The sequence below is a fragment of the Mytilus californianus genome, unplaced genomic scaffold, assembly GCF_021869535.1.
Source record: "Mytilus californianus isolate M0D057914Y unplaced genomic scaffold, xbMytCali1.0.p SCAF_38, whole genome shotgun sequence".
NCBI lineage: Eukaryota > Metazoa > Mollusca > Bivalvia > Mytilida > Mytilidae > Mytilus > Mytilus californianus.
The window spans coordinates 1,572,034-1,586,653 of NW_026262688.1; the positions used below are offsets into that span (position 1 = coordinate 1,572,034).

Genomic DNA, 14,620 nt, shown 5'->3' on the forward strand with positions numbered 1-14,620 from the left:
AAAACAATACAGGTTAAAATGGGAAAAGGTATAAAAGTGAGGTTAATGTTCATGAGACAATATACCGTAAGTGAAATAAAACCCATGTTCAGACATTTCAAAAACATTAATAATTATTTATGGTGTAGTTTATATTTTATTAAAAGATTTGGGAAATTTTTCCCGAAAAAATACGAATAAAGAAGAATTTTTGTAGAATCTGGTGCCATCTCATACTTTAAAACATGCATTTATAAAATGGTTTAAAAGACCTGCTGAGATATTTATTTTCAATACATAGTAGCTCAGGTTTTTTTTTTCAAACTACCACAGAACGAACCATTCTTTTTGCCATTATCAAGGCGGAGTAATTTATTTTTAAAATCCTCCTGCCCCTTCCCCCCCACCCTATCCCCCCAAAATATCAAATGGTCTTCCCCTACAGTATTATATTTTATGTTTCAGAATATTAACATTATAACATTAACGTACCAATTTTTTTGCACCAGGTACGAATTTCGACAATAAATGTCCCTTCAGTGAAGCCCGACACCAAATATTTGAAAATCCAAAGCTTATTAAAAAGATGAAGAGCTATAATCCAACAAGTATAGCCAAAGCCGGGTTATGAATCTGAGCTTTGCATGACGGAGATACATTTGTTAATTTAAAAAAATTTCTAACATACAATTACCAAAAAGAGCATTAAATTCCTGAAAATATTCTGAAAAATAAATTTTGTGACATAAATTGGTTGAATCAATCTTTACTAAACACATAATCGATCAGTTTTGGGTTAAAAATACCGGCGCATCTGTACAACTACATGAAACATAGTAGACATATTTGCCATGTGTACCTTTAACAAATCTAAAATGTTTACAGAAGATGAGCAAAATAGTATGATCACACCTACTGTTTGATTAAAATGACTATGTTTGTCTTCAAATAAGAACAACTAGAAACAAAAATGTGCATGCATTTTTGCAGTTTGTTTTGGTGAAGAATTTAACAACTGTGAACTTTATCTGTTATTATTAACAAAATAAAATATAATTACCCCTGTTTATTTAAACAAATGTATTGACATGCAATCACACTACATACACAAATGCAATATACGTTGGTATTATAAAAGTTCTGCTTCAAAGATGACATATCTTAAAGTCAAAGTAAGTGGTGGCTGATAAACTATTATTCTTCAGGTTGTGTTATAAAAAATTTAATAGACATCCGTCCTGATCTACAATATATAAGATAAACAATTAAATAAGATATAGTGCACATTTGCAAAGTTGGGACGTACATTTTGTGACGAAAGAAAACAAAATGTTCTAGGTTGATGTGATGTTACTGGAATTTAAAATTAAAAACATTTTCATTATTATTCAGGTAGAGAAAGAAACATGAAGGAAAAGAAAACGATCAAGTCAAAAATGTCATACATCGAGAACAAAGTCACATCTACTTTAAAACGTGCAGAAAATTGCGGTATGGGCTTTGCTCATTTGTTGAAGGCCATACGGTGACCTATAGTTGTTAACTTCTGTGTCATTTGGTCTCTTGTGGAGAGTTGTCTAAATGGCAATCTTACCACATCTTCTTTTTTATAGAAATAGACCCAATTAAACATTACTATGATTACAATACTGAGAAATACAAGTAATTTATTGACTGATATATTTTGATATACTATGTTTCTATATAGATATAAGAAGATGTGGTATGAGGGCCAATGAGACAACTCTCCATCCAAGTAAAAATTTATAAAAGTAAACCATTATAGGTTTTTATAGTATATTTATAGTATATTTTAGAGTATTGAAGGCAAACAGATATAAAGACATAGAATTTGGTATATAATACTGTAAATCATACCTCTAACGTAGACATTGATACATGTATACTTTTGACTACTGTCTTCTTTAATTTGAGTACATTTTCAATTAACAAATGCTTTTCTGTTTGTTTGATTTTCAGTACGACATTTGTCATGTTAATAGCTTCAGAAACTTAACATTGTATATTACTACTTGATATATTTTTCTGACGTCAGTCAGTTGTTCTGATAAAATGTATTTTGCAGTAATAAAGTGTAAGATTGAAGGTAAATGATAATCTACATTTTACCTTGTTTACTTTAAATTGCTAACACACGCATAATGTCTTCCCAATAACTATCCAATTCTGCAGTTTATTTCCAATACCACTCAGCTACAACCACACAATTATTGCAGAAGTACTGTATCATACTTTCACCAATTCTAAACGAAAGCTTAAACAAAATCAAATGTTATAACACGCATCATGCTATTGATATCAGAGTTTTATCCGTGGTTTTGTTTCTTGTTTATTAGAGGACAAGTTCTATTAAATGCGTTGAAGCTACGAGGGAAGCGTATGAAGCAGGATATGCTAACCTTTCCGGATCACCTTATATATACACGAGGATTCTGTGAGGTTTGTGTTGTCAGTCGGGTTTTTTTTTTTGCTATGATTTTGCCAGTCTACTGATGAGTGTCGAGCTTTCCTGTTTGTGTATATAATATACTATCACATGCATTCACTTCGTTTTTATGCAGTATCTAAATATTTCAAATACATTTATTAATGAACAGTTGCAATTTTTATCTACATCAAGGGACTTGCATACAGTTGTGCATGTGCTCATTGAGTCATATCGTAAAGTGATGCTATAAATAAATCTTCTTATATAACAATAATTGAAAGATACACATGCCCATATATCTTGAATATTTTAGAAAAGATATCTTACCCACTATGTACTGTCGTTTAAAGTAACAGCTGGTTAGTAATACTACCGACAAACACGGTATAAAACAGATAAGACCTTAATTTATATTTGAAACTGAGAACAATTCAACATTTGAGGATATATGCATGTAAACTAGTATACTAACGTAAACGTTATTTGCAGTCATTGGTAACTTTATAAATATTTAAAAATACTCACATTTAAAGACCAAGCAAACTTGAGTATATCAAATAACGCTTAAGATTAAAATTAATTTCTTGTTAGACATATCATGCATATGTAACATAGTTTCGTTACAACTATAATAACAGTACAAGAAATGATAAAATAGAACGATGTAGTTATACCTGTTATAAATCTACGAACTACACGGCAGTATATAAAAATATGCAACATTATGAAGTTGTTAAATATTATGTGACTATCATGTGAATTCTACAGTTTAACCATCACAAAATAACAATGTCAGGAAAGACCTCGTAGTAAGGACCCTGATAGATATTGAATAACGAGTTTAGTGTATATTTTGGTTGTAAATGTTTGTATTTATCAAGTGGTTAGTGTTAATAAATAAATAAACATGTGCAAAGAAGCACAAGCAACTAGCAATTACATAACATAGTATAACACTGATATATAAATAAAAGAAAAAGGATGCAAATAAACATTGAAATGTATCATAATTATCATAATAAAAACAAAACAACATGTACAAACAACAATAAAACGGTTTTTTACAAGTTACTCTTCCGTAACAAAAAAATAATCAAAAAGAACATGATAAGTTAATATAATGTTTGTCATTTAATAGCTGTGAGTAACTTAAATGCACGGTGCAATACATCTATTACATTAATTGAGTTAGAAATACTTACCGTAAATATGTTATCCAAAAACAGAAATTGCGATAATTTTGGAATGTAATCAAAATATAAAAAGCGCATATAACGTGGTGTTCAGAGCGGATTTTTGACTGATTCTGTTTCTGTTTAATTCATTCAAAAATGTTAAAGAATCAAAACAATTCAGAGCCTGGCATTTTATACAGACACGTTTGCAACATGGAGAACTTTATGATCCCGATTAAAATTGCCGTTTGGTTGTTGTCTCATTGACGTATATCCAATTTCTCCTTTTACTCGTAGTAGCAAGATTTTGCACTACATTTAAGAATCTCTTGGTTGTTATTGCGGTTAAACTTCCCATTGGTTTGACTTTGGTCGCAATAACTGGTATGCTCTTGGGATGTGTGTTTGACTTACTACGTATATGTATATGTTTTTTGTATCAGGTATGCACTTACCCTTTTCCTTGTAAAATAGTACACCGTAAATCATCTCTATATCAGAATATATGACATTTGCTTTAGTTCTTGGTGATAATGTGACCAGTAGAATTCGTTTGCCATTTGCACAGAATATGTCGCTATTGTGTACGTGTATTCCTAAGTTTGCATTTGTTTCGTTTGTGCTGACAACTTTGACAACGTTAGTTCCATTAAAATTGGAAGATTTCACATCACCACTCTTTCTTTCAAGCCAAAACAGTCTATCACCATTATAATCTGAAATAAAATTGGAAACCGGGCATTGCATACATTCAGAATGCATTTATAAATAAAGATCCTTTATTTGATTATCTTGTCATTATTTGTTATAAAATTTACAAATGCAATATTTGTATTATACATTTTCTAAGGAAGTAAGCCTTAAAATTGAGAATGGAAATGGGGAATGTGTCAAAGAGACAACAATCCGACCATAGAACAGACAACAGCAGAATGTCACCAACAGGTCTTCAATGCAGCGAGAAATTCCCGCACCCGGAGTCGTCCTTCAGCTGGCCCCTAAACAAATATATATTCTAGTTCAGTGATAATGAACGCCATACTAAACTCCAAATTGTACACAAGAAACTAAAATTAAAAATAATACAAGACTGACAAAGGCTAGAGGCTCCTGACTTGGGACAGGCGCAAAAATGCGGCGGGGTTAAACATGTTTATGACATCTCAACCCTCCCCCTATACCTCTAGCCAATGTAGAAAAGTAAACGCATAACAATACGCACATTAAAATTCAGTTCAAGAGAAGTCCTTAGCATTGATGTTTCTTTTTCATTTCTATTTTTCTAAAGTGCAATCCAAAATAGATTATATATGTCTATTTTGGAATGTTTTTATTTATCTTTTCGTGTTTATATATTTGCCAATGGGACATTCAAACTCATAACTTAAGTCAAAAATAAACTGACAACGCCATGGCAAAAAAAAATTTAACAAACCAAAAGAAAACAATAGTAACGAAAACATAACATAGAAGATTAAAGACTGAGTGACAGGAACCTCACCAAAATCTGGGAGTGATCTCAGGTGCTCTGGAATGGTAACCATATTCGGCTACTAGAATTAAAAGGCGTTAAACATGGCGTTTCATGATAATAGCAAGGATAGAGGTCAAGCAGAAAAGTGACGTAATGCCTATGTCATGTATGTTTCACTCATGGGTAGATTTAGTTTTTTTTTTTTGTTTTTTTTTTTATCACAGATTAATAAAGCAATTGTGAAACAAATCAAACTTATTTAATGTTTTAGTGGACAAGCTGAAAATTGTATTAGTGTATAAACCTCGGTTCAAATCCCGAAAAGCAAACTTAAAACATTAACAATAACACCTTTGCAGATAAGCTATTGTGAAAGCAAATTTTACACGAATTATTAACAATCTTGTCATTATCCCTGTATCATGTGAATAATCCCGGATTTTTTTGGTTCAGGAGAATATTTATTTAACACATATAAGGACGAGTCAAGTGACAAACAATTAATTATTCTAACTGAATAGGAAATGTTAGTTCGACTAACGCACGCTATATATTGTGAATATAAATAAGAAGATGTGGTATGAGTGCCAATGAGACAAACAGGAAAACCAACGGTCTAATCTATATAAAAAAAAACGAGAAACGAGAAACACTTATGAACCACACCAACAAACGACAACCAGTGAAAAACAGGCTCCTGACTTAGGAAAGGTGTATAAATATGCAGCAGGTTTAAACGTTTTAACAGACGCTAACCTTCACCCTAAATAGGATAGTAGATCCAATAGTCATGGGCATTTGACAAAGTCCAAGAAAAAAAAAACGAATCAAAAGCAACTTTTTACCGTTAATAAGAAATTCGTATATTCCAAGACTGTATTTTAGACAAAGTATAGTATAGTTAGTGTACCAAGGTAATATATGCAGTGGTAAATTGAATTCATATTCATGACGAGATCATGTTATTGTGAAATGAATAATATACAATGTTTTGTACTAGACTAACACGCTGAGTTCTATTGTATATCGAAACAATTTATGAAGTTGCACTCCACAGGAAGACGCTTCACCTTTTTGGTCACTTTGTTATTGCTCCTGCAAATCGAAGAAACGACACATACTCAAGTTAGATATAAAAGAGAATGCGAATTTAAAAGTACAAAATAAAAGAAGTTCAGTCAAAATATGTTGTATAAAATATAGGCATGTTTTATAATCTAATGAGACAACTACCCAAAGTTATCCAACAAACGTGAACGTATGCATTTATATTAGTCACCAATGGTCTGAATTATGTACAAGACAATAATCCAAACATGAATTTAGCAAACAACTGAATTACAGTCCCTGACGACTTGGGACAGGCATGTAGAGAATGAGGCGGGGTTTTTATCATTTTTTTCCTTATAATACTGTTATATGCCGTGCAAATATATCATGTTTAAAAATTCAGCTTAAAACAAACTACTCTCAGTTATTTCTAACAACTCGTCCCTCTGGTATAAAATCCTATCACCCTGCACCAAAAATATCTCCAATCTCAACGTTGACAGCATGAATGTATTATTATCACAAGTTTTGAATAGGTTTGTATGACCATGCATTGTTCATAATGTGGTCATTTGTGGATAAAATTTTAACAATTATTTTTACAAATTAATTATGCAATATTCTGGATAATATACCTATACTCAAACCAGTGACTTGTTCTGTAGAAACATTAAATACTGGCTGAGTTTCTGTTCCATTTAATCTTGATCGTCTTATTGGAGTATTTGTAGGATATATACTGTAATACAGCCATCTGCATATAAAATGACAAAAACAATGCAAAAATACATTATAAATAATGTTATTAGTCTAATATTTCCTTTAAGAAGTGTAAAACTATATGTCCTATTCCAAAGGTATTAAATGTTTGCTCTTTTATTCGCGTTAAGGTGTGTGCTAATAAATGGTTTGGGTTATACTGTCGACAAAGTAAACAGAGCGAAAATTTATACGCTATAAGTTAATCAAATAGTACACTTACGTATAGCTTCCGATGTAGTAATGATGTGTTCCTAGGCTACAAGTTATCTTATTTGCATTTTTTGTTTCAAATACCATCTTAATTGCTTGTTTATTGAATCGCTTGCTTCATGGGTTGTTTCCAAGATATTTCTTTTTCCTTTGATAATTATATTGATAAACTCTTTATGTTGATATGTTGCGATTAGATATGATAGCGAAGTACAATTGTATGAAAAACGAAGAAGTCATTGGATGATTTCAAATGAATATAGTGATGTTATATTATGTGCTATGCATGTAGAGATTGGTATGCAGAAAATTATAACTGATTTAACAAAGCTTTGTTACACCTATTCCAAAACATATCTTAATTTATTAAGGATGTGCACAAAATTCAGTTAGTAACCAGCTTTGTTTTGGTTTTCATGGGTTCTATTCAATCCTAAGTTGCTGATAGCTAAATAATTACAAACCTGTTCCGATAATCCAACGTAAGAGCATATAGCTGACCATTTTGAAGTATTGATATATTATTTGACCCATCGAAATTACATCGCTTAAGCTCTGCTGGTGCCATTCGTTCTGTCCAATATACATGATTGCCTACTGGATCAATAGCGACACCTATTGGCCTTCTTGCCTGGGTCACTGTTTCTGTCATGTAAACTTGTTCTGATGGATAACGAAATCTTGAAAAACAATTAGGAATATATCCATTATATATTTTTTTTTTTTTATATAGATAGATATAAGAAGATGTGGTATGTATATTAATTATATACAATTGAATTAGTCATTTTATAGAGAGATACAATGTATCATCAAAAACTATAACATAGAAGTAGAAAATATATACGGATAAATGAAGAATAACATTGTGATCGATGACTTTGTTCATACATTTATCAATTTAAGAACAAAGAATCAACACTTTTTCAACTGTTAGCGTTGCACTTTTCAAAATTAAGTTTCGAGAACAGGTCATTGGGTAATTTGAATTTCTTCTTGACGGTAAACGCCTACAGCACTTTTGTCGAACAATTTTAATCAGACTGGTGTTTGTTTGTTTTACCCCCTCTTTTTATTACGAGAAAAAAGTGTGGACAAATAAACATAGGTACGATATCCCTTTTGTCTTAGATGAGATGAACACATTCTTACTGATTTTGTACTAATTTCACTCTTTTAGCTTTTTTGTATTTTTTTAGTGTCCAAAATTGTTTTATCTGTTTGGTCATATAGCTTTTCAAATGTTTTGGTCTTTATACATTCTTGGCTTTCAAATATTAGGCTTTGAGCGTTCCTGATGAAGGTAAATCCAGGAAAACGCTTCGGAAGCAGAAAATTCATAGCGTGTTGTTTTAATTTTTATGTTTATAGTACAGAGACGAAATATCCAGTTATTATTCTTTGGTTAAAATTCAAAAGGAACATATGACAGACCTTAGATTTCTCAGAATTTCCTTCTTGGTTAGTGTCGTGGGGATATTTGTTGAGTCATCAGGTGAATTAGCAATACTTTACTAATTTATTAACCCGTTTATGTATATGTGGTTTAAGCACAAACAATATGCTGTTTGGGGCCTTATATGCAGGGATATAATAGATATAAGAAGATGTGGTATGAACGCCAATGAGACAACTCTCCATCCAAGTCAAGATTTATAAAAGTAAACCTTTATAGGTCAAAGTACGGTCTTCAATACGGAGCCTTGGCTCACACCAAACAGAAAGCTATAAAGGGCCCCAAAAATTACTAGTGTAAAAACATTCAAACGGGAAAACCAACGGTCTAATCTATATAAAAAACGAGAAACGAGAAACACTTATGTACCACATCAACAAACGAACTACTGAACATCAGATTCTTGACTTAGGACAATTGCAAACAATTGCAGCGGGTTTAAACGATTTAATGGTACCAAACTTTCATCCTTATCTGAAACAAAAGTGTAACATCACAACATAGAAAGATATAAGCATTCATGTGCATGGATGATGACAAGTTCTTTGCAATATTTGGGTCATTACAGTTAGGAGTAGCATGTGTGTTTGTAGACCAAACATGTGTTTTGTATTTTTACTTGAATCAACAACCTCAAGGTCTAAACCGTTCGGGAAGAGTATATTTCTCATAAGCCCATTACCTGTAAAAATTCTCGACTGAAACCATCTGTTTGGGGACGGCAATATATTCTTTTGGTGGAGGGCCGGAACAATTTTTGGTAGATTGACTATTGTCAAATGTTGCTACCCTTGCTTGTATTATTAAAAATATTCATTTTTCAATTATTTCAAGGCCAGGATATTCATTTCCAAAATCCTCTAGCTCCTTACCCCTCAGAAAATCAAATGTCGTCCTCTGAACAACCACTAGAGGTAGGAAAAACATTTTGAAAAAATTGCAATATAAAAGGCAGCAGCACTAACAAAAGAAAGTTAACGATGTAACGATGTGTTCGTATTCGTTAAACATTTGATAATATAAAAAGAAAAATAATAGCTATTATTGACAGAACAAGTAGCGTAAAATCATTGCCAATTGAAAGCAATAATTTAATAAGTTAAATGCACAAAAGAGTTATCTCAATCTATTTGTGTCATGTGAACCATGTTTGCTATTTCCTTATACAAAACACATACAATGTACCTTAATATATCGTTTTTGTCAGCTCTTGGAAAATATATGTATTCGTTGTTAGAGTCATAATCAAAACAATGTATGTGACTCTGTTGGTCGATTAAGATTTCTGATACGTTTCCAGTGTTCATGTTGAATTCTTTAATTTTACCATAAATTGAAAATATGATCTTGTTTTGAAGACCTGAAAAGTAAATTTACAGAAATTTAAGGATTTGTTCACAATACCTTTTTCAGTACAATACTTCCTATTTTCTTTTTTCTTGTCTATAACACAAGTATGGCATCATTTGTTCCTTTATCAACACTTGGCTATGGACAATCAATGTTAGATAGTAAACGATTTAAAGTTAAAAGGAAACAGAAACACGGTGTCATATAATATGACCATTGATTCATTGTATCAAAATAATAACCCGTCATATGAACTTAAGTTCGATACAAAAATGCCTCAGGTGTTTTAGTCCCGAACGGATTCTTTATCTTTATTTCAGCAGCATTTGTTACTAATTTCTGAGTTTTAAGCAGCAGATCATCATCATCTATATGCACTAAACAATAAATTAAAAATTTTGATTGCATTGAAAAACTGTGTTAAGTTTTTGATATACATGTTTGTTTTTATAGCACAGTGGACTGTGGCGCTGCACGCAGTTTAGGGGTCGTTGCCATATTGTCAAAATTGAATTGTAGGTTTATCAACGTCAATAAATGCAAGCGTCTAATCAATATAATTGAATAAAGCGTAAAACAAGAAAGGAACTTCGTTTATATCTGGGTTTTTACTTTTTCTACCGACAGTGTATATTGTACGAGGGGTTGAAATCGTTTTAGTCTAATTATTTGAGGTCTATAATAATTCCAAAACAAAAAACGTTTGAAAGTTTATGATTATGTTCATAATGGCTAAAAAATTTTTTATCCTGATATATTTCGTTAAAATTTCGGTTCGAACAACTTTTTTGTAAACCTAATATAGGGTAACTGTTTTATAGATTTTCAATTGCCATAATGAACACCTAGTTTCTTCGACCGTTGTCTTGAAAGCAAGCAAGGATGACAATTTCACAATTGGTACTATGTTGGGACATTACTCAAAAGAGTGCATTCAGCATATGCATGTTGTATTGATACTACATGCTCACTTTCTATTACTACAGAGACCTGCAAAAAGGTTGAATAGCACGGTTATCATGTTTTTGCTTGTAAACCAAAACTTCGAATTAGAAAAAAAAAGGTAGAGAATTTAAAGATAGCAACGTCAAGTAGTTCATTCAACATTTTAAAACCAACAAGAACATGCATTCCTCCTCAGTTAAAGAGCCTCAAAGGTAGAAACTTTTAACTTAATACACACTTCGTGTTTTGCATTTGATATGAGGATAATGTGCTGTTTCGTGTGTATTGATTTTGACTTCTGACTATTTTGATTTCAGTGCCAATACTACTTTTCGTGAATAATATTGTTATACATTTAAATGTCTTACCTTGATTAATAAAGCAGACAAAAAGGAACATTTCAGACAATACCAGCAAATAATTTTTCATATTGTTGTAAACTGCGTAAATAAAAACTGGATTATTCAGCACCAAACATCATTTTTCATAAAAGGAAGGTTCCCTGAAATACTTTTAAAATATAAGCTGCGTTATTTTTCAACACGTGATTTGTTCTAATAGAGATAAAATGTTTCATAATAAGACGGAAACAATACGAAAACATTTAATTGATAGTAATTTAAAGAGAAAAAAGGAACATATAGAAAGAAGACTTTATCAGATCAGAACCTATTTTCACATGAATAGTCATTATACTATTTTCACAGTTGTGACATTTGTATGATAACATTGCTTTTTATTTGTTTCAGAGGATTCACAGTTATGGCAACTGATATGACAAAACATAGATGGGAGCTCCGTGAGTGTGAACCTTGATGATGGTAAACCTAGAAAGTGCTACGGACTAATGAAATTTATTAAGTGTTATTCTCATTGTTGACTATGTCTAAATATCAGAGGTTTTGAATATTCTTTGTCACTGTAAATGTTCATAAAATGTTCAGTTAGCAAAGCATACATCAGTGTATATTTGTAAATTGACATCCATTTGATTGATAATATACATAACGTATTTAAGTATCCATGAAATCCTTTTGAAAACACAGTTGTATGTACTCTTTCATAGCTAATGTCTAGTTGGAATTATCAGTACCAGCATTTTGCATTTAGGTTGTGTTCAGAGAATATTATATTTTCTGAGTGATTTTAATTGATTAACTCTGTGTTTATTTATTAACTGCATTAATTGTTTTAGATGTACACTCATTTGGAAACGGTTGAAGGTTTTATCAACAAATTACGTAAAAAGATTCCATACTTGATGTTTGTTTCGCTTCTTTTGGTTCATTCTTATGTCCTCATAAAATATCAAAAGAGAGCATTATTTCATCATGTATAAGTGTTGGTCCTTCACCTTTCCGCGTGTTTTTCGTAGATACCTTTTTTTCAAATTTAACCAAGTGTTGAATTCAATACTTTTACGACAAAATATATAGTTTAAGTAAACAAGTATCAGTTTACTGTCGCGATGGTATCTTTTTTATGTGAATCAAACATGTATTGTCACGGGGACATTTAAATGTATGACTGAATCCATATAATTTTCTTTCTTGTGTATACAACTGGGTCGGGTCAGATAATCACTTTTCTTTGTTAAATAAAGAGCTGATTTCTTAAACCGACACGAACACTTTTATCTTTTATATTAACAGCGATATTTTGTTTTTAATGGACACTTGACAAATAAGTAAATAGACAATTCCGTGTCCGAATTACAATGAGTTGTTGCGGTCGTCACAAAATTTGACAACCAGTAGCTATAAAATTACATCAGATAAAAATGCATTTGTCATGCGTTATGAGCAATCGACGTTGATATTTTGATATTAGACATCGGAGAGACTGTGGACATGTATTTTTCGTTTTTGAATTAATGAGCAGAACCAAGATAAAAGTAAAAACAGCTTTTTATATGTATGACTTACCAAATCTCTTTGTCAACGTTCTTTAGTTATAATTTCCACACGATACATAAGTTTCAAATCTATATAATTACTATTGCCCTGGATTTTTAAAGTGAACCAGTTATTAGCCTGATTTGATAAACATCAATGCACTTCAGTAATTTTCAGTGTATTTCCGTATACGTCATATTGTAAGAAAAGATGTGAAATTGAAATAAACAATTTGCGAAGATTCATTTTATAATTACGAATACGTGTTTGGTTTACATTTTTTTTTCAAAAATTATGCCTTAATGAATATTTGATGAAAACTAGATTTCTCTATATGCCATTTTGATTCTCTTTGTTGACATACTAGTTTGTTTTTATAATGATTAAGATTATAACACAATGTTGACTGCTGTACCCCTATTTGTTGCATTTGTACTTTGTTTTGTTTTGTTCACACATTGTTGTCAATAATTATTTGACTTTAATACAAGTGAGAAGTTTAGCTAGCTATAAAACCAGGTTCAATCCACCATTTTCTACATAAGGAAATGCCTGTACCAAGTCAGGAATATGACAGTTGTTTTCCATTGTTTGATTTGTTTGAGCTTTTGATTTTGCCTTTTGATAAGGGACTCTCCGTTTTGAATTTTCCTTTGAGTTCGGTATTTTTGTTATTTTACTTTTTATAGTATAACATTGACTTGTAAATGACAAATTATACTAATGAGTTCCAACTTTTTTTACTTATCATATGCCAATTTTTATATTGTTACAATGCATATGAATTATCAAAGAAAGTGATGAAGTAAAAATTTCAGAAAGTGCCACTTTGTGGAATGTAAGTTGATTTCTATTTTTGTATACACCATATTTGTTTCAGACTTAGTCGACCACTGGTGCAGTTTTAAACGATATCAAACACCGAATCTTTCAATATCTCCAAGCGGTAAATGAAAGCCACCCTTACGTTGACAAAGGGAAACAAAAATGATTTTTTTTAGTTATGATTTTTTTTATACTGGTTTTACTTAATAAAGTATGTAAGACCCTTTGACTACTGCGTAAATGAAACGGTTGAAACTATCAGTCCCGAGGGTATCATCAGCTAAGTAGTCAATACTTCGGTACTGACATGATTTATATCAAATCTTTCTAAAATTCTCCGTTTATAAATTTTGAAATTATAAAGAAACTAAGGTTTCAATTCTATTCGGCAAAGTTAACCTTAGATGGATTTGGCTATTTTTTAGGTACTGTTTGGTCATTTAGCTCTCCAACTGTTTCGGTTCTTAAACATCCTCAGCTTTCAAATATTCGACTTTGGGTGCTCCTGATGAAGGTAAATCCAGAAAAGCGCTTCGGACGCATGAAACTAATAACATGTTGTTTTCATTTGTATTTTAGGTCCAAGGTTGCATAAATGTTGTCGAAATATCGCTATGATCGTTTTTTACTGAACACAACAGTAACAGTCCTAATTGGTTAATACAGACCATAAAGATTTTTCTCCTTTGAATTGCTGAATATTTTGTAATTTTGGAGCCTTTTATAACTTACTATACGATAAGGGTCTAGCACATTTTCGAAATGTTATTATTTAAGAAAAGTTATAATAATAATGACCAAGTGTTTTGGGGTATTTAATGCTTTTCTTTGTAGGATGAAAGCATCAAGTAATGCATTTCTTGATCTTTGCCATAGAAACAAAATTACCTAGATCATTTGCACGAACCCATCCTACACATGAATCAAAAGTAGTGTATAAGGAAATAGGGAAGAAGTAGCCCTTTGTTTCATACCATGAACATTTTAAAAGTCTTTCAACCTTATTACAATTATGTGTTTTACAAGGGTCAGCAGTCCTTCACCTTTCAT

The 14,620-nt window shown here is 31.4% G+C and overlaps 1 protein-coding gene across 2 annotated transcripts; it reads right to left on the minus strand.

The window, feature by feature from the left end:
* Nucleotides 1–684: 684 nt before the first annotated feature.
* LOC127736837 (low-density lipoprotein receptor-related protein 1B-like) lies at nt 685–12,886 on the minus strand. Of its 2 annotated transcripts, none has more exons than XM_052247425.1 (7): nt 12,776–12,886; nt 11,219–11,290; nt 9,741–9,915; nt 7,564–7,779; nt 6,763–6,881; nt 2,110–4,319; nt 685–1,222 (listed from the first exon to the last, which is right to left on the minus strand). In XM_052247425.1, the coding sequence occupies exons 2-6, from the start codon at nt 11,277–11,279 to the stop codon at nt 3,949–3,951; spliced, it is 942 nt and encodes a 313-aa protein (XP_052103385.1). In that variant the 5' UTR covers nt 11,280–11,290; nt 12,776–12,886; the 3' UTR covers nt 685–1,222; nt 2,110–3,948. The 2 variants fall into 2 exon arrangements, with proteins under 2 accessions (XP_052103385.1, XP_052103384.1); XM_052247424.1 differs by having other exon boundaries at nt 11,219–11,360.
* Nucleotides 12,887–14,620: the final 1,734 nt, after the last annotated feature.